This window comes from Lepidochelys olivacea (assembly GCF_965140295.1).
Source record: "Lepidochelys olivacea isolate rLepOli2 genome assembly, chromosome: 14".
In the NCBI taxonomy this organism is placed as follows: Eukaryota; Metazoa; Chordata; order Testudines; family Cheloniidae; genus Lepidochelys; species Lepidochelys olivacea.
The window spans coordinates 211,790-233,769 of record NC_140424.1 but is presented as its reverse complement, the minus strand read 5'-3'; the positions used below and the strand labels follow the sequence as shown (position 1 = coordinate 233,769).

Sequence of the window (21,980 nt, the reverse complement as noted above, 5' to 3'; positions counted from 1 at the left end):
ATGTAGATGGAACAGAAAGTTTGCCATCTGTAACAAAGGAGGATGTGACACGGCACCTACTAAAATGAAACATTTTCAAATCAACACTCCCAGGTAACTTACGTCCAACGTTCGTAAAGGAACTAGCTGAGGAGCTCTCTTGAAGTTAATATTTAAAAAAATCTTGAAAAATTGGGAAAATTCCAAAGGAGTGGAGGATTACCAACATAGTTCCAATACAGTAACTCCTCACTTAACTGTGTAGTTATGTTCCTGAAAAATGCGACTTTAAGTGAAACGATGTTAAGCAAATCCAATTTCCCCATAAAATTAATGTAAATGGGGGGGGGTTTAGGTTCCAGGGAAATTTTTTTTTTTTTGCCAGACAAAAGACACACACACATACAGTATAAGTTTTAAACAAACAATTTAATACTGTACACAGCGATGAGGATTGTGAAGCTTGGTTGAGGTGGTGAAGTCAGAGGGTGGGATATTTCCCAGGGAATGCCTTACTGCTAAATGATGAACTAGCAATTGGCTGAGCCCTCAAGGGTTAACTCATTGTTAATGTAGCCTCACACTGTACAAGGCAGTACTAATTGAGGGAGAGGAGACAGCATGGCAGACAGAGACACAAACCGTGTGTCTGTGAGAGGGAGAGAGATGCACATTTCCCCTTTAAGTACGCTGACCCCACTCTTAAGTGCCTTGTTAAGTTAATCAGCAAGCTGAGACCACAGCTGCTTCCAGGAAGCTCCCTCGTCCTGAGCCCTGTCGTGTGTGTCCCCCCTGCTCTATGGAAGATGGGGTAAGCAGGGTGCAGGAGCAGGGGGGAGGGAGACACCCTGACATTAGCCCTCCTCCGGCCCCCGCCCCTGCACAGCAAGCAGGAGGCTCGGGGAGCAGCTTCAAGGCAGAGGGCAGGAGCAGCACATGGCAGTGGGGGGAGGGACAGCAATTGATAGCCTGCTGGGCAGCTGCTGCAAAGGGAACTTAGGGGAGCGGGGAGCTGATGGGGGGCTGCCGGTCCACTCTGGTTCAAAGCCCCCACCAGCTAGCTGCAACGGGCTGCTCTTCCTGGAAGCTGAGGACAAAGCAGGCGGCTGCCAAACGACATTATAAGGAAGCACTGCACAACTTTAAACGAGCATGTTCCCTAATTGATCAGCAACGTAACAACATTAACCGGGACAACTTTAAGCGAGTTACTGTATTTAAAAAAGGTTAAGGGATGATCCAGGGTACCATAGACCGATCAGCCAGACAGAGTCTGGGTAAAATAATGGAACAGTTAATTTGTGACTAGCAACATAGGATTAGAGGCAAAAAAAAAAAAAAAAAACCACTTGATGCCAGTCTGCATGGTTTCTCAGAAGGTAGATCTTGTCAAATAAATCTGTTGTCTTTTTTGGACAGCATTGATAAAAGGAACTGTGTTGATAGAATATATATGGATTTCTCCAAGGTATTTGACCTAGTACCACATGACATTTTGATTTACAAACTTGCATTATATGTGTGACAGTCTATATCCCTATGTTCACCCTTTTTACAAAACTATAATGGATTTTTTACAAAGTATGCCTTGTGAGGTATCATTGGAAAACTCATACTGTGCTGGTAAAATGTGTGTGACAACAACATTGTATGTAAAGTTATAAGATTCTACTGTATAAGATTACTGAGACATATTCCAAGTTCAGAAAAGCAGGCACAAACCAGTTCCTCAAAAACAAAAGGCAAATTGACACCTCAGCTAGGTGTCAACAAAATTAAATGGACTATCACTTGGTTAAGCAGCTATTCTTTGGCAGGAAAGAGTGTGAGCAAGAAATCTTGGCAAAGAAACACTGGAAGTTCCCATCCCACAGACTTGGTCTCCTTAACCCCTCCTGGAGATGTTTCTCAAAGAGGAGGAAAAGATATAAAAATGGTGGAACAGACTCCCCACATGATCTCTCTTTTCATCTCTACTCACAGCATCAACAACGCCTGAAGGACAAAGGAAGCATCATTGGACTGGGGAGGGATCCTGGCTGAAAGATCCAACCAGTAATACTGCTGAAGCATGTAGAGAGATTTCGGAGTAGCAGCCGCGTTAGTCTGTATTCGCAAAAAGAAAAGGAGTAATTGTGGCACCTTAGAGACTAACCAATTTATTTGAGCATAAGCTTTCGTGAGCTACAGCTCACTTCATCGGATGCATCACTTTATATTTATTTATACAGTGCTCACTTTATATTTATTTTTATTACAAATATATTTGCACTGTAAAAAACAAAAGAAATAGCATTTTTCAATTCACCTCATACAAGTACTATAATGTAGAATTATGTAAAAAAAACAACTGCATTCAAAAATAAAACAATGTAAAACTTTAGAGCCTACAAGTCCACTCAGTCCTACTTCAGCCAATCACGCAGACAAACAAGTTTGGTTACAATTTGCAGGAGATAATACTTCCCGCTTCTTGTTTACAGTGTCACCTGAAAGTGAGAACAGGTGTTCGCATGGCACTGTTGTAGCTGGCGTTGCAAGCTATTTACGTGCCAGATGTGCTAAAGATTCACATGTCCATTCATGCTTCAACCGCCATTCCAGCATCCATGCTGATGATGGGTTCTACTCAGTAATGTTCCAAAGCAAAACAGACCAACGCACGTTCATTTTCATCATCCAAGTCAGATGCCACCAGCAGAAGGTTGATTTTCTTTTTTCGTGGTTCGGGTTCCGTAGTTTCCGCATCTGAGCGTTGCTCTTTTAAGACTTCTGAAAGCATGCTCCACACCTCATCCCTTTCAGATTTTGGACAGCATTTCAGATTCTTAAATGTTGGGTTGAGTGTTGTAGCTATTTTTAGAAATCTCAGGTTGGTATCTTCTTTGCATTTTGTCAAATCTGCTGTGAAAGTGTTCTTAAAACAAACATGTGCTGGGTCATCATCCGAGACTGCTATAACATGAAATATATGGTAGAGTGCAGGTAAAACAGAACAGGAGACATACAGTTCTCCCCCAAGGAGTTCAGTCACAATTTCAATGAACGCACTGTCTACAGTCCATTGTCTACAGTCAAGCTCTACAATACAACCGCATTTTAACGAGCATCATCAGCATGGAAGCATGTCCTCTGGAATGTTGGCTGAAGCATGAAGGGACATACAAATGTTTAGCATATCTGGCATGTAAATACCTTGCAATGGCAGCTAAAAAAGTGCCATGCGAACGCCTGTTCTCACTTTCAGGTGACAGTGTAAATAAGTAGCAGGTAGCAGTATCTCCCGTAAATGTAAACAAACTTGTTTGTCTTAGCAGTTGGCTGAACAAGAAGGAGGACTGAGTGGTCTTATAGGCACTAACATTTTACATTGTTTTGAGTGCAGTTATATAAAAAAAAAAAACCCACGACATTTGTAAGTTACACTTTCATGATAAGGAGATTGCACTACAGTACTTGTATGAGGTGAATTGAAAAATACTATTTCTTGTGTTTATCATTTTTAACTGTGCAAATATTTGTAATAAAAATATAAAGTGAGCACACTTCACTTTGTATTCTGTGTCGTAATAGAATATATTTGAAAATGTAGAAAAACATCCAAATATGTAATACGTTTCAATTGGTATTCTGTTGTTTAACAGTGTGATACATTTTTTTAATCACGATTAATTTTTTTGAGTTAATCGCATGAGTTAACTGTGATCAATCAACAGCCCTACTTGTAATCACTTAAAAACATCTATCTTTCTGTAGTTAATAAACTTGCTTTATTGCTTTATCTAAACCAGTGACAGGGGTAACAGGATTTGTGCATATTTTCTATTAATGAAATGATGTACCTTCAATGAGCTTGTATTGTCCAGGACAGTACTGGGCAGTACAAAATCCACATTTCGAGTGGAAAGTCTGGGACTGAGAGTTTCCTGGTATTGCCCTGCAGTGTAAGTCATGGGTGTCTGACTATAGTACTCATACAGTATAGCTGGGAGTGATTTACATGCTGGAGGCCGTTTGTGAGCAGACCAGGAGTGGTTGCTCTTACAATGAAGCTGTATAAAAGGCACCCCATGCTGGAGAATTGAGGGGATGCATCTGTTCAACGTCCAGACTGTACCCTGAGGAATGTCACAATATGCAATTAACAGGGTACACATTAGATGGTTTAAAAACTGGTTCACTGACAGATCTCAAAATGTAGTTGGTAATGGTGAGATATCATACTATCACACTAATATTTTTATGAATAATCTAGATGAATTTATAAAATAATAATGATATATAAAATGATGATTTTAAAACATTTGCTGATAAAATTTGCAGATGAGACAGATTGCTGAGGTAGTAAATAAGGAGGAGGACAGGTTATTGTTACATGGTGATCTGAATTGCCTGGTTAAATGGTTACAATGCAACAAAATGTGTTTTAATACTGCCAAATGCAAGGTGATACATCTGGGAACCAAGATCAGAGGTTATACCTACAGGATGCAAGATTCTGTCTTGGTAAAGCACTTAGGAGTCATGATAGATAATCAACTCAACATGCGATCTCAATACAATGCGGTGACAAAAAGGGCTAATGTGCTCCTTGAATGTAATAAAAAGGGGAATATCAGTAGAAGTAGGTAAGTGAACTCTGTACATAGCATTGGTAAGATCACTACTAGAAATACTGTGTCCAGTTCTGGTAGCCACTCTTCAAGAAGGATGTGGAAATACTACAGAGAATTCAACAGAAGGCCATAAAAATGATCCAGGGGCTGAAAAACCAAGCCTTAAAACGTGAGGTTTAGTGAGCTCAGCTTATCCACGATACAGCTGAGAGGTGACTCAATCACTGCACATAGGCACTTACAGCTAGAAAAGAGATCTGATGGGGAGGGGAGCCTTTCCAACATTGCTGACAAAGGCATAACAGGATCCAGTGGCTGGAAGTTGAATTTAGATAAATTCAACATTGAAATAAGACAATTTCCTAGCAGTGAGGGTGATTAAACATTGGAACAGCTTACTGGGAGAGATGGTGGATTCACCATCGCTTAGAGTCTTTATGAAGAAATTAGATATTTTTTTAAAAGATATACTTTAATCAAGCTTCTAAGAGAAATTCTATGGCCTGTGTATGCAAGGGGGCAGGGATGGATGGTCATAATGGTCCCTTCTGATTTTGGAATCTGTGACTGGGTCTCCCCTAGTCGTCCCCCTCCTTCAAGGCCATGGGGAGAACAGGTTTGCCTGCATCGCTCTCAAAAGGCTCATAACACTTGCAGTTCTTTAATCAAATCTCATACTTCAGGGCTTCAGCCAGTTGCCTGCAGGGATCAGGAAGGAATTTTTTTTGCTGATGCACAATTGTATGTAATCTGTTTTCAGTTTTGCCTTCCTCTGAAGCATCAGAGATGGGCTACAGCTGGAGATGGGACACCAAGCAGTGGACCAGTGGCCTGAGAAGTTACAGAGGATCTTCTTTCTAGATGCATTGCAGGTAGTTAGTTTCTTCAAACCTGAAGAAGAGTCTGTGTAAGCTCGAAAGCTTGTTTGTCTCATCAACATAAATTGGTCCAATAAAATATATTACCTCACACACCTTGTTTTGCTCATATGCTCAGGATCATACTGATTACTGGATTTGGGGTCAGGAAGGAATTTTCCCTCAGGTCAGAATGGCTGGGGCCTTGAGGATTTTTCACCTTGTTCTGCAGGAAAGGGCATGGTTCACCTGCTGGGATCATCTCAATCAATTCAGTGCCACTGCAAGGACCTTGGGTATTAGTTCCACCTTGGTTTCTCCTGTTCTCAGAATGTTCTCTCACATAGTTAAGTCTCCTGAGGGCTGAAATGTTTTGGTCTAACCAAAGTCTCTGCCTTTTATATAGGGGGTATCTAGATGAAATGTACCGGCCTATTATGTACAGGAGTTCAGACAAGATGATCTAATGGACCTTTCTGGCCTTAAACCCTATACAACATTAATCCACAGTGCCCCAGAATTAGAGAGATTTCTTTAAATCTGTGCCAATAAATTGTTAGCATAGGAGGATTAGGGAGAGGCAGTGTGGTCCAGTGGACAGGGGACTGGGCTGGAAGTCAGGAGACACGGGTGTTATTCCCAGCTCTGCTACTGACCTGTTGTGTAACCTTGGCCATTTTGCATTAGCTCTTTGTGCCTCTATTTCTCCTTCCACCCTTTGTCTGTTTTGTTTTTTCTAGTTAAACTGTAGCATTTTTCAGACAGGGACTGTTCCTTACTATATGTTTGTATGGTAACTTGCACAATGGGGCCCTGATCTCATCTGGGAACTCTATCTGTTACCAAAATACAAATAAATAATATTAAGGGAGCGTATACCTGCCACACAGTAATAGCTTTGTAAAGACTGACCAAGTTACAATGCTGCTCCAACAGCAGCAGGACAGTATATTAATTGTTCAGTTATTGAGGACTCATTTTTATATCTTCTCCTAATAAAGTTCTGCTATAAAGGCGAGTGGTATTTGTATTCCTCTAGTTAATCGTTTTATTAAGAGGGGAACAGTATTCTTAATGAGGATGATAATACTGGGGAGAAGGGTTAGTGTTCCCCTTAACTGTCTGTTTTTTCCAGCACCAATATTCAAGTATCTAAGTAATTTTTGGAACATCTATGACAGCTGGGTTTATGGATAATTGAGTGACTGTAACTTTAGGACCACTCTCATATAGTAAAAAGAAAAAGAGTACTTGTGGCACCTTAGAGACTAACAAATTTATTTGAGCATAAGCTTTCATGAGCTACAGCTCACTTCACTGGATGCATTCAGTGGAAAATACAGTGGGGAGATTTATATACATAGAGAACATGAAACAATAGGTGTTACCATACACACTGTAACAAGGGTGATCACTTAAGATGAGCTATTACCAGCAGGAGAGCGGGGGGGAGGGGCGGGGCGGGGGGAAAACCTGGACACTATGGTGCTAATAAGCGATGGTCACGAACACCATCCTATACCGGAAACCTACTGACCGCTATTCCTACCTACATGCCTCCAGCTTTCACCCAGACCACACCACACGATCCATTGTCTACAGCCAAGCTCTACAATACAACCGCATTTGCTCCAACCCCTCAGACAGAGGCAAACACCTACAAGATCTCTATCAAGCATTCTTACAACTACAATATCTACCTGCTGAAGTGAAGAAACAGATTGACAGAGCCAGGAGAGTACCCAGAAGCCACCTACTCCAGGAAAGGCCCAACAAAGAAAATAACAGAACGCCACTAGCCATCACCTTCCTCCCCCAACGAAAACCTCTCCAACGCATCATCAAGGATCTACAACCTATCCTAAAGGACGACCCATCACTCTCACAGATCTTGGGAGACAGGCCAGTCCTTGCTTACAGACAGCCCCCCAACCTGAAACAAATACTCACCAGCAACCACACACCACACAACAGAACCACTAACCCAGGAACCTATCCTTGCAACAAAGCCCGTTGCCAACTGTGCCACATATCTATTCAGGGGACACTATCATAGGGCCTAATCACATCAGCCACACTATCAGAGGCTCGTTCACCTGCACATCTACCAATGTGATATATGCCATTATGTGCCAGCAATGCCCCTCTGCCATGTACATTGGTCAAACTGGACAGTCTCTACGTAAAAGAATAAATGGACACAAATCAGACATCAAGAATTATAACATTCAAAAACCAGTTGGAGAACACTTCAATCTCTCTGGTCACTCGATTACAGACCTAAAAGTGAAGGAGTACTTGTGGCACCTTAGAGACTAACCAATTTATTAGAGCATAAGCTTTCGTGAGCTTGAAGTGAGCTGTAGCTCACGAAAGCTTATGCTCTAATAAATTGGTTAGTCTCTAAGGTGCCACAAGTACTCCTTTTCTTTTTGCGAATACAGACTAACACGGCTGTTACTCTGAGACCTAAAAGTGGCAATTCTTCAACAAAAAAACTTCAAAACCAGACTCCAGCGAGAGACTGCTGAATTGGAATTAATTTGCAAACTGGATACAATTAACTTAGGCTTGAATAGAGACTGGGAGTGGATGGGTCATTACACAAAGTAAAACTATTTCCCCATGTTTATTCCCCGCCCCCCCGCTCTCCTGCTGGTAATAGCTCATCTTAAGTGATCACTCTCGTTACAATGTGTATGGTAACACCCATTGTTTCATGTTCTCTATGTATATAAATCTCCCCACTGTATTTTCCACTGAATGCATCCGATGGAGTGAGCTGTAGCTCATAAAAGCTTATGCTCAAATAAATTTGTTAGTCTCTAAGGTGCCAAAAGTACTCCTTTTCTTTTTGAGAATACAGACTAACATGGCTGCTACTCTGAAACCTCTCATATAGTAAAATCAGTGTAAACAGAGAGAATCTACTATTGTACCTTCACTCCTCATACTGTGAATTCTTTCCTAGTCATTCTTACCTTGATCTATGTTGCTTTGAGGGCTGAGAATAGAAGGGCTTGATCCCATATCTAGAATCTGCCAAATATCCTGCAGAGAGCTGTGTACTCCAGATGATGACATCCAGGCCTGTTGGGATTGGCTTTCCCTACTGAGTTGCTGTGATTGGTTTGTTTCTGAGGATGTACTTTCCTTTTGTTGCCCTGGACTGCAATTTCTTACAGAAGATTCCAGTTGAACCTGTAAGAATCAGAACATCCCCTTAAGAGGATATCTACTCTTCAGATGGATGACACCTGGAAATTGGTTTAATCAAAAGATGGCAGGGGGACAGGAGAGGGTCAGGACTGGGAGCTTCTCAGTGAGATAGCTAGATAGTTTCAGCAGCTGGGAGACAAGCTGTGTTATTATTTCTAATTTAGACAGGGCATAAGGGGAAAGAGAATGAGGTTGGAACACGGACAGTGTGGTTGGGATACAACTTGTTTAACATATGTTTTATAAAATAAAGCTGTATTATAAATACTATTTTGCACTTAATAAGTAAAGTAATGAATTTTCAGTATCTCATAGAAAATGAGTGTTATATAGAACTAAAGCACATGGTTAAAAGTAGATCAAACTAGTAAAAAATTCCTGTACTGTACCTGAATCTGGGGTAATTCCGCTCTCTCACCACAGGTACTTGGAACATTTTCATCACTTAAGCTCTCTATTGAGCTGGGAAAGGCAACCATAGAAGTCAATCTTGAGAAACGTTGTTGCTGTGCATACTGGAGCTCCTGTTATGAAAAGAAGCCAGCCCAAATTATTGCACATTTCATTTAACACACGCATCTACAGATAACCTGCAATGTGTTTCCGGAGCCTCTGGAAAGACTGTATTTACAGGTGAGTTTTATGTGTCTAGTGCTTACAGTAATACACAAGAAATAGAGATATTATGAAGTAGGAAATTAAACTATGTTATATACCCAGAAGATCAGTATTGCTATGACGGGGTAGTTTGCCCTGCACACGCAGTAGCATGTAGTGGTCGGCCCACCCCACTACATGACATGGACCTGTAAAGGTTTGAAATATTCCATATAAGGACCTAAGGGGGATATAGATAGAGAGGAAGCAGTCCCAGGAATGAATGGTGCCTGGGATGAAATCCCATCACTGTATCTTTAGGGGCCTGGAGCCAGAAGCCTTGGAGAGAGGGTGTGGCCAGGCTCCCCTCACACCCAGTCAATTGGGAATGAGCTGGATCTGAGATGGGGACTAGCATATATGCTAGCTATTCCATCATAACAGGGCAGAAACCAGGAAGAGAGAGCTGCCTGCTGGATCCTCTTAGCCTGAAGATTAATTGAGGAAAAAGGAGCCAGCTGAGGAAGCAGCTGGCTAAGACTTCTCAGCTGGCTAAATTATAACCCAGCCCCAAGGAGGAGAGCTGAGCACTCCTATTTAAGTAGAGAGGTAATAACTTTCTGAATTAGCATGAACAGCTGACCAGGTCTTTTCTAGGGATCCAGTGCTGGGTCACCTGGGGCAACGAACAAGCAAGTTATCCTTTGTAGAAAATTGTAATAAATCAGATCCCAGGAAGGAGGTACGGGTTTTTGATTGAAAGAACCCAAGGGGGTGCTGAGTGCAATGCACTAGTAGGGCCACAAGGGGGTGTGCTCAAGATGCCCACCCCTTGTCAATGGCCAAAACTCCACTCCTAATAATTCCTCCCAAACTCTTTCCACAACCTCCAGGGGTGCTGGCACAATTTTTATAGTTGGGGGCGGAGGATGCTGAAAGCCATTGAACCAAACTGGAAACCACTTCAAGCCATGGGGTACAGCAGCACCCCCAGCACCCCTAGTTCCAGCACCTCTGCAGAATGAGCTCGGTGCCAGGGAGCACTTTGCACCAATGCCAAAGTACTCAGTGCTGAATCAGAGCAGCTTGGCTCTGAGACTTATCTGAGGGCGGCTTCCATGAGGACAACCTTCAGCCTAATGTCTCTGTCCTTTTAAGTGCAGGGTCTGAAGTCTGGACAGATATGGCATTTGTCCCTCACATGAGTTTCCCCCAAGCACTTTAAGCAGCTGGAGTGCAGCTTACTAACAGTCATAGGTTTGCAACAGCTCTGCCAACCATGATTTTGAAGCTATGACGACAATTCCCTTTGATTGTTACTGGAAAAGCATATGGCTGTTGGTGGATGGATTGAGAGTGAACTTTGTGCCACTTGCATTCTAGTCTTCCGTCTACATCCTTAATTAAACATAGTTTGTCAGTAAACATGACAGAGATCTTTGTTACTTTGAGGGAGGGCATGGTAATTTGGGGCCAGAGTGATGAGTGCAGCCATTATGTGACTATATTGTTCTTCCTTGGCTTTGCTTTTGGATGTTTTGCCCTTCTAGGCCAAGCAGCTGAAAACTTGGAATATTTCAAATTTTTATTTATTTATTTTTGGCAAGTGAGACAGTTTTGTTGCTTTAATTCCCTGGAAGAGTTTTTCTGACATGGGGAAACTAGAGAGACAAGGTGGGTAAGATAATATCTTTTATGGGATCAACTTCTGTTGGTGAAAGAGACAAACTGTTAAGCTTACAACAGAAGTCTTCCTCAGATCTGGGAAAGGTACTCAGAGTGTCATTGCTAAATACAAGCTGAACAGATTGTTAAGCATAAGAAGTTAATGTATGTTGCAAGAGACCATTCAAGGTGAAGTGGGCAGTCAACAACTCTGCAGTCATAAGATAAAGTGGGGTTTCTGGGTTACAGATTGCTGTAATGAGCCATCAATCTACTGTCCTTATTGAGTCCATGATTTTTAGTGTCTAGCAAAGTTATTAATTCAAACTCCTAGGCTCATCTTTTGAAGGTGTTGTGCAGGTTTACTTTGAGGATGAGGACTGAGAGGCCAGATAGACTCATAGAATCATAGAATATCAGGGTTGGAAAGGACCTCAGGAGGTCATCTAGTCCAACCCCCTGCTCAAAGCAGGACAGATCCCCAACTAAATCATCCCAGCCAGGGCTTTGTCAAGCCTGACCTTAAAAATATCTAAGGAAGGAGATTCCACCACCTCCCTAGGTAACGCATTCCAGTGTTTCACCACCCTCCTAGTGAAAAAGTTTTTCCTAATATCCAATCTAAACCTCCCCCACTGCAACTTGAGATGATTACTCCTTGTTCTGTCATCAGCTACCACTGAGAACAGTCTAGATCCATCCTCTTTGGAACCCCCTTTCAGGTAGTTGAAAGCAGCTATCAAATCCCCCCTCATTCTTCTCTTCCGCAGACTAAACAATCCCAGTTCCCTCAGCTTCTCCTCATAAGTCATGTGTTCCAGACCCCTAATCATTTTTGTTGCCCTTCACTGGACTCTCTCCAATTTCTCCACATCCTTCTTGTAGTGTGGGGCCCAAAACTGGACACAGTACTCCAGATGAGGCCTCACCAATGTCCAATAGAGGGGAACAATCACGTCCCTCGATCTGCTGGCAATGCCCCTACTTCTACAACCCAAAATGCCATTGGCCTTCTTGGCAACAACGGCACACTGTTGACTCATATCCAGCTTCTCATCCACTGTCACCCCTAGGTCCTTTTCTGCAGAACTGCTGCCGAGACATTCGATCCCTAGTCTGTAGCGGTACATGGGGTTCTTCCGTCCTAAGTGCAGGACTCTATACATACAGAGTGTCACGGAGTGTCACTGTCACATAGTAGTACAGGACCCATTGTTGGGGAAAAAATTAAGGAAATTTTTTAAAAAATCAAGACTTTTGCATTTTCAAAAATAATCCAATTTTGGAAACTTAACTGCAAAATGTCCCTTGAACCCAAAAAATAATGATTTTATCATTCTAATTTCTTACAGAAACAAATTAATTTTCATTATGCATTTTAAAATATGAAAAATGTTGCATTTTGGATTTTTTGCAGTATTTGCAAAAAGCACATGGGTGCTTTCAAGGAATCATCCAGAGAACAACTTGAGGACCCATTCTTCACTGAAAGAAGAGAAACAAGTATTAGCCAACATCCTCAGCCAAAGTAGACACGACCCAGGAGGTACATACCTATGGACTCACCCCTCGTCAAGGAAGCCTAGTAACAACTTGTGAAATAGCTCCCTAGTCAGCTACTTCAAATTTTCTGGACTCTGGGGGACTTACTTTATTCTGGTAGGTAAAAGTCAAGAAGTGGTCAAGAAATTTGAATTGTGTGTGTGATCTAAAGATCACAAATTTAAAAAAACATACCACTAAGGAGAAAATAAGAACGCTGTAGGGCTAGCTAGGGGATAGAAGGGTTCAGGCTAAGAGGTAGCGATCAGACTTTGCATTCAGTCCAGTATCTTTTAAGTGGGCAAGTGACAACATGTTTTGTGTTAAAACACAAGTGAGCAGAATCCACCACAGTGAAACCAGCATGATTAAGATGGTGCTGGATAAGAGTAATACAGGACATGTAATTTTTTAGGCTGAGAGGGCAGGATTTACAGTGCAGTTTTATTCTAGAAAAGTGACATGGTAAGAAGAGCTTTGAAAGATTCCACACTTGTTATTTCTCAGGGATTATCCATCAAATTCATGCAGTTTACAAGTAGAAACTATTTTTTTCGAACTGCCAACACTGCAAACTCAGACTGGAAATTGAAAGTGACACTAGGTTCTTTTTGGCTTTGATATCACCAATAATAAAGGTTAAATGGACCACAATTGTCATTTTAAATCTAAATTTCTTAAAGACAGACATACTCCTCATTTAGGACTGAAATTTTAATATAGTAATATAGAAATGAATCTGAAAGTTTCTTAGGTGAAAAACATTTCCCCTCCTCTCTAGGTTTAGTTAACTCAAAGTCAGCCAAATGGATGTTCACAATGATCCAAAAATGCTTCTCGGCTGAGATCTAGCATGAGAAATTTCAATCCAAGAAGATTCTGGGAAAAGTTATATGCAACTGAAAATATGGGTTTAGCACAGTGTCTCAATAATCTGATCAAAAACCTAGTTTTATGGAGGATATATCATTACCCGTGTTGTAAGCTGGTACTGTAGATGCTCTAAAGCTGAGAGTCGATGCTGTGCTTCATTGGCAAGCTCTTTAGGATACAGAGCACCATAGACAGTATGGACAGGGCACTGTTTAGAGCTAATGTAATGCTGAAGTCCTAAAAAGGAGAGAAAATAAATTATGAAGAGGGAATTTTCTATATTGTCACTCTTAACTAAAAGAAAATTTCCCCTTCATTTAGTTACAGAACATGTCAGCCTCTCATTGCATAGGGACACAAAGCCGTGTCAGAACTGGCCTAGAAATATCTTTTCCTACAGGTGATTTTTTTCAACCCTTTTTCCAGTAGAATTAAAATCTCTACAATGAAATTCTCTCACATGACCTCAAAATTCATCTTAAGTTTATTTGATGATAAGGTTATTCTGCTTTCTTCTCTTCTTCCATGAGAATCAAACAATGATTCCATAAGACGAATAACCTCTTTATAAATACAGAAACAAATTTTCACTCTTATACAAAGTTCCCACTGACACTTTAGCACTAGGCTGGTCTTTACTGAATATCTCCATATCCAAGAGTTACTGACTGGCAAACTCTTTGTCATGTTTTAGCCCAACACCTTCTGCATTAGGGACAAACTTGTTTTCAACCACTAGCACAGGGGTGGGCAAACTATGGCCTGTGGGCCGGATCCGGCCCGTGAGCCATTTTAAGCCGACCTGCGAGCTCCCACTGGGGATTGGGGTTTGGCCCTCTCTGGCACTCCAGCCGGAGAGCAGGGTTGGGGGCTGCTCCATGCAGCTCCCGGAAGCCGCAGCATGGCCCCCCTCTGGCTCCTGTGTGCTCCAATGGTCCCGCTCCAATGGCCCCCTCTGGCGCTCCAAAAGGAGCTGCAGGAGCAGTGCCTGCAGACAGGGCAGCATGCAGAGCCACCTGGCTGTGCCTCCACGTAGGAGCCAGAGAAGGGACATGACGCTGCTACCGGGAGCTGCTTGAGGTAAGCGTTGCTCGGAGCCTGCACCCCTGAGCCTCTCCCCATGCCCCAACTCCCTGCAGCGCTGATCCCACTCCCACCCTCCAAACCCCTCAATCCCAGCCCGGAGCACCCTCCTGCACCCCAAACCCCTCATTCCCAGCCTCACCCCAGAGCCCGCACCCCTAGCTGGACCCTGCACCCCTTCCCGTACTCCAACCCCCTGCCCCAGCCGTGATCCCCCTCCTGCCCTCCAAACCCCTCGATTCCAGCCCAGAGCATCCTCCTGCACCCCAAACCCCTCATCCCCAGCCCCACCCCAGAGTTCACACCCCCCAGCTGAAGCCCTCACTCTCCCTCCCCCCACACCCGACTCCCCCACCCCAGCCCGGAGCCTCTTCCTGCACCCTGAACTCCTAATTTCTGGCCCTACCTCAGAGCCCCCACCCCCAGCCAGAGCCCTCATCCCCTCCCACACTCCAACCCCAATTTTCTGAGTATTCATGGCCCACCATACAATTTCTATTCCCAGATGTGGCCCTTGGGCCAAAAAGTTTGCCCACCCCTGCACTAGCACCTAATTCTCACATTAGGAACAGAAATGCACTGTCTTAAGGATCAGCCTATTCCCCGCACTTTACTTTCACATTAGGCCTTGTCCACACTACAGGGGAAATTCAATCTAACCTATGCAATTTGAGTTACATGAATAGCGTAACTCAAATCGACATAGCTTAGATCTACTTACCACAAGGTCCACACTATGCGATGTTGATGGGAGACGCTCTCCCATCAACTCCCCCTACTCTTCTTGATCCGGTGGAGTCGACGGGAGAGCAATCTGCATTGATTTAGCGAGTCTTCACTAGACCCGTTAAATTGACCACCGATGCATCAATCGTCACTCATTGATCCACCGGTAAGTATGGACAAACCCATCTGGCTCTCTCCGTCTCAAATCCCTGTGATTTACTCTCCCATCAGGAATAAAAGCCTTATATAGAATGAATTTACCTTTCTTTGATACTTCACCAAGTTCTGCTCGAAGTTTGTTTCCCATTTCAATTAGTTGCTGCTTTTCTTGGCTCAGAATAGTGATCTTTCTCACTGCTTCCTTCAGTTTATTCTGCATTTCCTGTGTGGAGCAATTCATACACTGCTGGGGGCCATCGCCTGACCCCACCCCTGATAATTGTTGTCTGAGATCTACAATCTCTTCTTGAAGCCCTTTAATCACTGCATCCTGAAAGGGAAAGAGACAGCATAAAAGTTCCATTAATTTAAGGATAAGGGTAGGATACAAACTATTTTACGTAGAAGTTGGTTGTCCCTGCCCACCAAAAAAACAACAACAACAAAACAAAACAGTTGAATGGTAACACTTTCAACTGAAGCCAATACTGGAGCCCATTTTTGGTATTTCCATTAGCAACGTAGACTACGGTGTAAATTCAACCAGGGCCCAAATAATCATCTTTTGACCCCTTTCGCTGTGGGGGTTAAAGAGGCCAGAGTCTGCCACAGGGTCTTAGTGGTCTCTTGTATTGTTTTAATAAGGGAAAGCGCTACCCTGGTGGGGACCGTGAGGGATAAGATGTCCACCGTAGGGTCTGAGACCTCAGTAACCTCCTCCATCTGGAGCCCCAGATTCTGGGCCACTCTTCTGAGGAGCTCCTGGTGGGCTCTACTATCAGCTGGGGCAGGCGCCAAGGATGTTCCTGCCACTGCCTCATTGGGTGAGGAAGAGGAGGAGACTTGGGCTGGTAAGGGACCTTCCTGTTTGTCTGGCTTCCCAGACTCAATGAGCGCCCAGTCGTTGGTATCTGCGCCCATCTTGGTGCCAACCACTGTGCCATCTGCGGTGCCGACTGCAGATCCGGTAGCGGTGCTGACGTCAGCACCGCGAGAGAGCTCTCTGGCCTGGGACGGGACTCATCCATCTGGGGCGACTGAAAGAGATTGCCGTGAAAAGGACACCTGGGACTGGTGGTATGCCCATGGGGTCCAAAAGGGCCACTGCGCTGGCCACGGCATGGGTGGGAAGGATTGTCCCATTTCCGACCTCTGAAGATGCCATTCTGCTCAGTGCTGGCTCTTTCTAGATATATAAGACTCCGCTTCTGACTCTGAAGCTGAGGAGTCCAAGTGCGGAGACCATGGTGGCGGGGTGCCTGACGGTGCCGGGGATTGGTGCCAGGGGGAGGCGAGTGGTGCTGCATCATCACTGGCTTGCCTCTTGATGGCAGCAGAGGTCTTTGCTGTGCCAGAGGCTTTGGGACTGATGACCTCTCGCGTTGGTCGGGAGAGCGCAGGCCCGTTAGAGGTATGAGGTCTGTGGCTGCCTCAAAGATCTCTGGCGTGGAGGGGAGTTCTAAGTCCTCCACTTGATCCTCTTCCACTGGTGCTGGATCAATGGACCCTTCTGCAGGCCCGGAGTCAATGGTACTGCATCAGGCACAGACAAGACAGAGTGGCCTGGCTTGGGTCGCACTCCGCTAGCAGGCTCATGCTCAGTTATTCAAGCAGGTGAGCGCCCTCTGTCTGTCTACCTGTGCTTTTTGAGAGGCACCGGCAACTGCGAGCAGTGCTGGGTTTCCGCATGCAAGGAAGTCTTCGGTGCTAGGGAGTGATGATGCTGAGGGTCTCTGACCCCAGAGTCCTTCCTCAGTGCCACAGCATCCCTGATTGAAGCTGGTGGACTAAGCACTGATGCCAAAGTACCCGGTGCTGGGTCCATGGGGCTCGACTCTGCAGCCACAGGGCTGCCTCCATCAGCAACAGTTTTAGCCTGTTGTCTCTTTCCTTCTTAGTGCAGTGGCAGAATCCTCTGCAAATCTTACACCTATCAGTCTGCTGCAATTCCCCCAGGCACTTTTAGCAGGATGTGTGTGGGTCGCTCTTTGGCATCAGCTTTTGGCAGACCCTATAAGGCTTAATCCCCTGGGACCAAGGCATGCCCTGGCCCCGGGCAGGGGAAGGGAACAGGGAAGAGATCCCCAGCTAACAAGGGGAGGGGGTTCAAACATTACACTACACTCTACTAAAAACTATTAACTAACTATTGAAACTATTTACAGGTAGGAACTACGAGTACACTAGAGGATTGTTCGAAAACGAAAGAGAAAAGAACACTCCAACGACCATCACTGACGGTAAGAAGGAACCGGAGAGGCGGCAGGTCGGCAGGGCTCTATATGCAGTGCCATGAAGGTGCGACTCCAGGGGGCGCCTGAGCCAACCCAACAGGTACCGTTAGGGGAAAAACTTTCTAGCGACTGTACACGCAGTGCACATACACCTACTTGGAATCGACATGAGCAAGTACTCGAAGAACTGACACACAGAAAGAGAGTGATTTTCTCAAGCTTTGCACATAGCATGTGAGTGGGAGAGTTAGGAATAGAACTCAGAAATTCCGTGCTCCTAACACCCATGCCAATTCCATTATTTTGAGATCCCAAAGAAGAGGAATGAGGGGGTGGGATGAGAGAAGGCAATGAAAAAGATGAAGGAAAAAATACCCCAAGGGTAGAAGGAAACAGAAAGAACCACCAAAGGAAAGAGACCCACTGGTATGCAGATGGATGGGCAGATACCTCTTACATGTGGAACTCCATCCTAACCTGGAGCAGTGGATTTCCTCTTTCTCCGAAGAAAACATTTTATCCCATAAAGTCTATTACTGTTAGTGTGCCACCCAAGAACTGCTGTTATTTAATTGTGCGAAATGTAAATCTAAATAAAAAATTACTGCTGTAGCACTGTGTGTGGAATTCACATCTGCTCACTGTGACATTCTGTATCTCGGGGGAACACCCAGCACCCCCATGTTCATCCTTATAATATAATTGTGCGGTATATAATGCAAAGTTTTCAGGTCAGGTGTCTTCGGAAGGCTCATGATGTACTGAGCATTGTTGTTATGGTAATGTTATAGGTTGAAATTTCATGTATGTAGTTATGAGGCTGAAAATGTGTCCTTGTGGCTTAAAGCAAGCCCAGGCAAAAACTCTCCAGAAGCAGAGGGACAGTTCACACCTCATCAGGGCATGTATGGGACAAACCCAGCCCAGCCTCACAGGAACAAAGGACACTGGCCTAGGCAACAACAAAGGACCTGTTGGACTTTCGAGTGAGTCACCCTCCTTTCTTTGGTCAGTTTGGGACTGTGATGAGGTAATGCTCACCTGACTCTGAAGGGGGGGGGCCGCAAAGCCAAGAGGGAAGAAACAACATGATAAAAGGGAGAGACGTTTGCTTTGCTCTTTCTCTCTCTTCCACCTCCATCTATAGACATCACCACCCAGCAACTGAAGCATTGATCAAAGGGGAGAGCCTGGCTGAAGGGCAATCAGCCAGCCTGTGGTGAGAAGCATCTAGGTTTGTAAGGGCATTGACAGTGTTAAGATCAGCGTAGCCCTGGTCTACACTAGGACTTTAGGTCGAATTTAGCAGCGTTAAATCGATGTAAACCTGCACCCGTCCACACGATGAAGCCCTTTATTTCGACTTAAAGGGCTCTTAAAATCAATTTCCTTACTCCACCTCTGACAAGTGGATTAGCGCTTAAATCAGCCTTGCTGGGTCGAATTTGGGGTACTGTGGACACAATTCGACGGTATTGGCCTCTGGGAGCTATCCCAGAGTGCTCCATTGTGACCGCTCTGGACAGCACTCTCAACTCAGATGCACTGGCCAGGTAGACAGGAAAAGAACTGCGAACTTTTGAATCTCATTTCCTGTTTGGCCAGCGTGGCAAGCTGCAGGTGACCATGCAGAGCTCATCAGCAGAGGTGACCATGATGGAGTCCCAGAATCGCAAAAGAGCTCCAGCATGGACCGAATGGGAGGTACGGGATCTGATCACTGTATGGGGAGAGGAATCCGTGCTATCAGAACTCCGTTCCAGTTTTCAAAATGCCAAAACCTTTGTCAAAATCTCCCAGGGCATGAAGGACAGAGGCCATAACAGGGACCTGAACCAGTGCTGCGTGAAACTTAAGGAGCTGAGGCAAGCCTACCAGAAAACCAGAGAGGCCACTCCGAGTCAGAGCCCCAAACATGCCGCTTCTATGATGAGCTGCATGCCATTTTAGGGGGTTCAGCCACCACTACCCCAGCCGTGTTGTTTGACTCCTTCAACGGAGATGGAGGCAACACAGAAGCAGGTTTTGGGGATGAAGAAGATGATGATGATGATGAGGTTGTAGATAGCTCACAGCAAGCAAGCGGAGAAACCGGTTTTCCCGACAGCCAGGAACTGTTTCTCACTCTGGACCTGGAGCCAGTACCCCCCGAACCCACCCAAGGCTGCCTCCTGGACCCAGCAGGTGGAGAAGGGACCTCCAGTGAGTGTACCTTTTAAAATACTATACATGGTTTAAAAGCAAGCATGTGAAAGGATTACTTTGCCCTGGCATTTGCGGCTCTCCTGGATGTATTCCCAAAGCCTTTGCAAAAGGTTTCTGGGGAGGGCAGCCTTATTGCGTCCTTCATGGTAGGACGCTTTACCACTCCAGGCCAGTAACATGTACTTGGGAATCATTGTACAACAAAGCATTGCAGTGTATGTTTGCTGGCATTCAAACAACATCCGTTCTTTATCTCTCTGTGTTATCCTCAGGAGAGTGAGATATCATTCATGGTCACCTGGTTGAAATAGTGCTTTTCTTCAGGGGACACTCAGAGGAACCCGTTCCTGCTGGGCTGTTCGCCTGTGGCTGAACAGAAATGTTTTTCCGCTGTTAGCCATGGGGAGAGGGGAGGGTTGAGGGGGTAGCCACGTGGTGGTGGGAGGCAAAATGCGACCTTGTAATGAAAGCACATGTGCCATGTATGTAATGTTAACAACAAGGTTTACCCTGAAAGAGTGTAGCCACTGTTTTATAAAATGTGTCTTTTTAAATACCGCTGTCCCTTTTTTTTCCTCCACCAGCTGCATGTGTTTCAATGATCACAGGATCTTCTCCTTCCCAGAGGCTAGTGAAGATTAGAAAGAAAAAAAACGCACTCATGATGAAATGTTCTCTGAGTTCATGCTGTCCTCCCACACTGACAGAGCACAGACGAATGCGTGGAGGCAAATAATGTCAGAGTGCAGGAAAGCACAAAATGACCGGGAGGAGAGGTGGCGGGCTGAAGAGAGTAAGTTGTGGGCTGAAGAGAGTAGGCGGCGGGCTGAAGCTCAAATGTGGTGGCAGCGTGATGAGAGGAGGCAGGATTCAATGCTGAGGCTGCTGGAGGACCAAACCAGTATGCTCCAATGTATGGTTGAGCTGCAGCAAAGGCAGCTGGAGCACAGACTGCCACTACAGACCCTGTGTAACCAACCACCCTCCTCCCCAAGTTCCATAGCCTCCACACCGAGAAGCCCAAGAACGCGGTGGGAGGGCCACCGGCCAACCAGCCACTCCACCACAGAGGATTGCCCAAAAAAAAGAAGGCTGGCATACAATAAATTTTAAAGTTGTAAACTTTTAAAGTGCTCTGTGGCATTTTCCTTCCCTCCTCTACCACCCCTCCTGGGCTACCTTGGTAGTCATCCCCCTATTTGTGTGATGAATAAATAAAGAATGCATGAATGTGAAGCAACAATGACTTTATTGCCTCTGCAAGCAATGATTGAAGGGAGGAGGGGAGGGTGGTTAGCTTACAGGGAAGTAGAGTGAACCAAAGGGCGGGGGGTTTCATCAAGGAGAAACAAACAGAACTTTCACACCTTAGCCTGGCCAGTCATGAAACTGGTTTTCAAAGCTTCTTTGATGCGTGCCGCGCCCTCCTGTGCTCTTCTAACCGCCCTGGTGTCTGGCTGCGTGTAACCAGCAGCCAGGCGATTTGCCTCAACCTCCCAGCCCGCCATAAATGTCTCCCCCTTACTCTCACAGATATTGTGGAGCACACAGCAAGCAGTAATAACAGTGGGAGTATTGGTTTCGCTGAGGTCTAAGCAAGTCAGTAAACTGCGCCAGCGTGCCTTTAAACATCCAAATGCACGTTCTACCACCATGCTGCACTTGCTCAGCCTGTAGTTGAACAGCTCCTGACTACTATCCAGGCTGCCTATGTACGGCTTCATGAGCCATGGCATTAAGGGGTAGGCTGGGTCCCCAAGGATACATACAGGCATTTCAACATTCCCAACAGTTATTTTCTGGTCTGGGAATAAAGTCTCTTCCTGCAGCTTTGAAACAGACCAGAGTTCCTGAAGATGCGAGCGTCATGTACCTTTCCCGGCCATCCCACGTTGATGTTGGTGAAACATCCCTTGTGGTCCACCAGAGCTTGCAGCACTATTGAAAAGTACCCCTTGTGGTTTATGTACTCACCGGCTTGGTGCTCCGGTGCCAAGATAGGGATATAGTTTCCGTCTATGGCCCCACCACAGTTAGGGAATCCCATTGCAGCAAAGCCATCCACTATGACCTGCACATTTCCCAGGGTCACTACCCTTGATATCAGCAGATCTTTGATTGCGTGGGCTACTTGCATCACAGCAGCCCCCACAGTAGATTTGCCCACTCCAAATTGATTCCCAACTGACCGGTAGCTGCCTGGCGTTGCAAGCTTCCACAGGGCT

The 21,980-nt window shown here is 44.9% G+C and overlaps 1 protein-coding gene across 1 annotated transcript in view; it reads right to left on the bottom strand.

Moving 5' to 3' along the window:
* FASN (fatty acid synthase) overlaps nt 1-21,980 on the bottom strand; it is a 230,353-nt gene that overhangs the window by 132,501 nt on the left and 75,872 nt on the right. Inside the window, 4 exon segments of the mRNA XM_084646886.1 lie at nt 8,434-8,653; nt 9,061-9,195; nt 13,449-13,585; nt 15,419-15,647. Coding sequence (XP_084503012.1) covers nt 8,434-8,653; nt 9,061-9,195; nt 13,449-13,585; nt 15,419-15,647 — 721 coding nt within the window.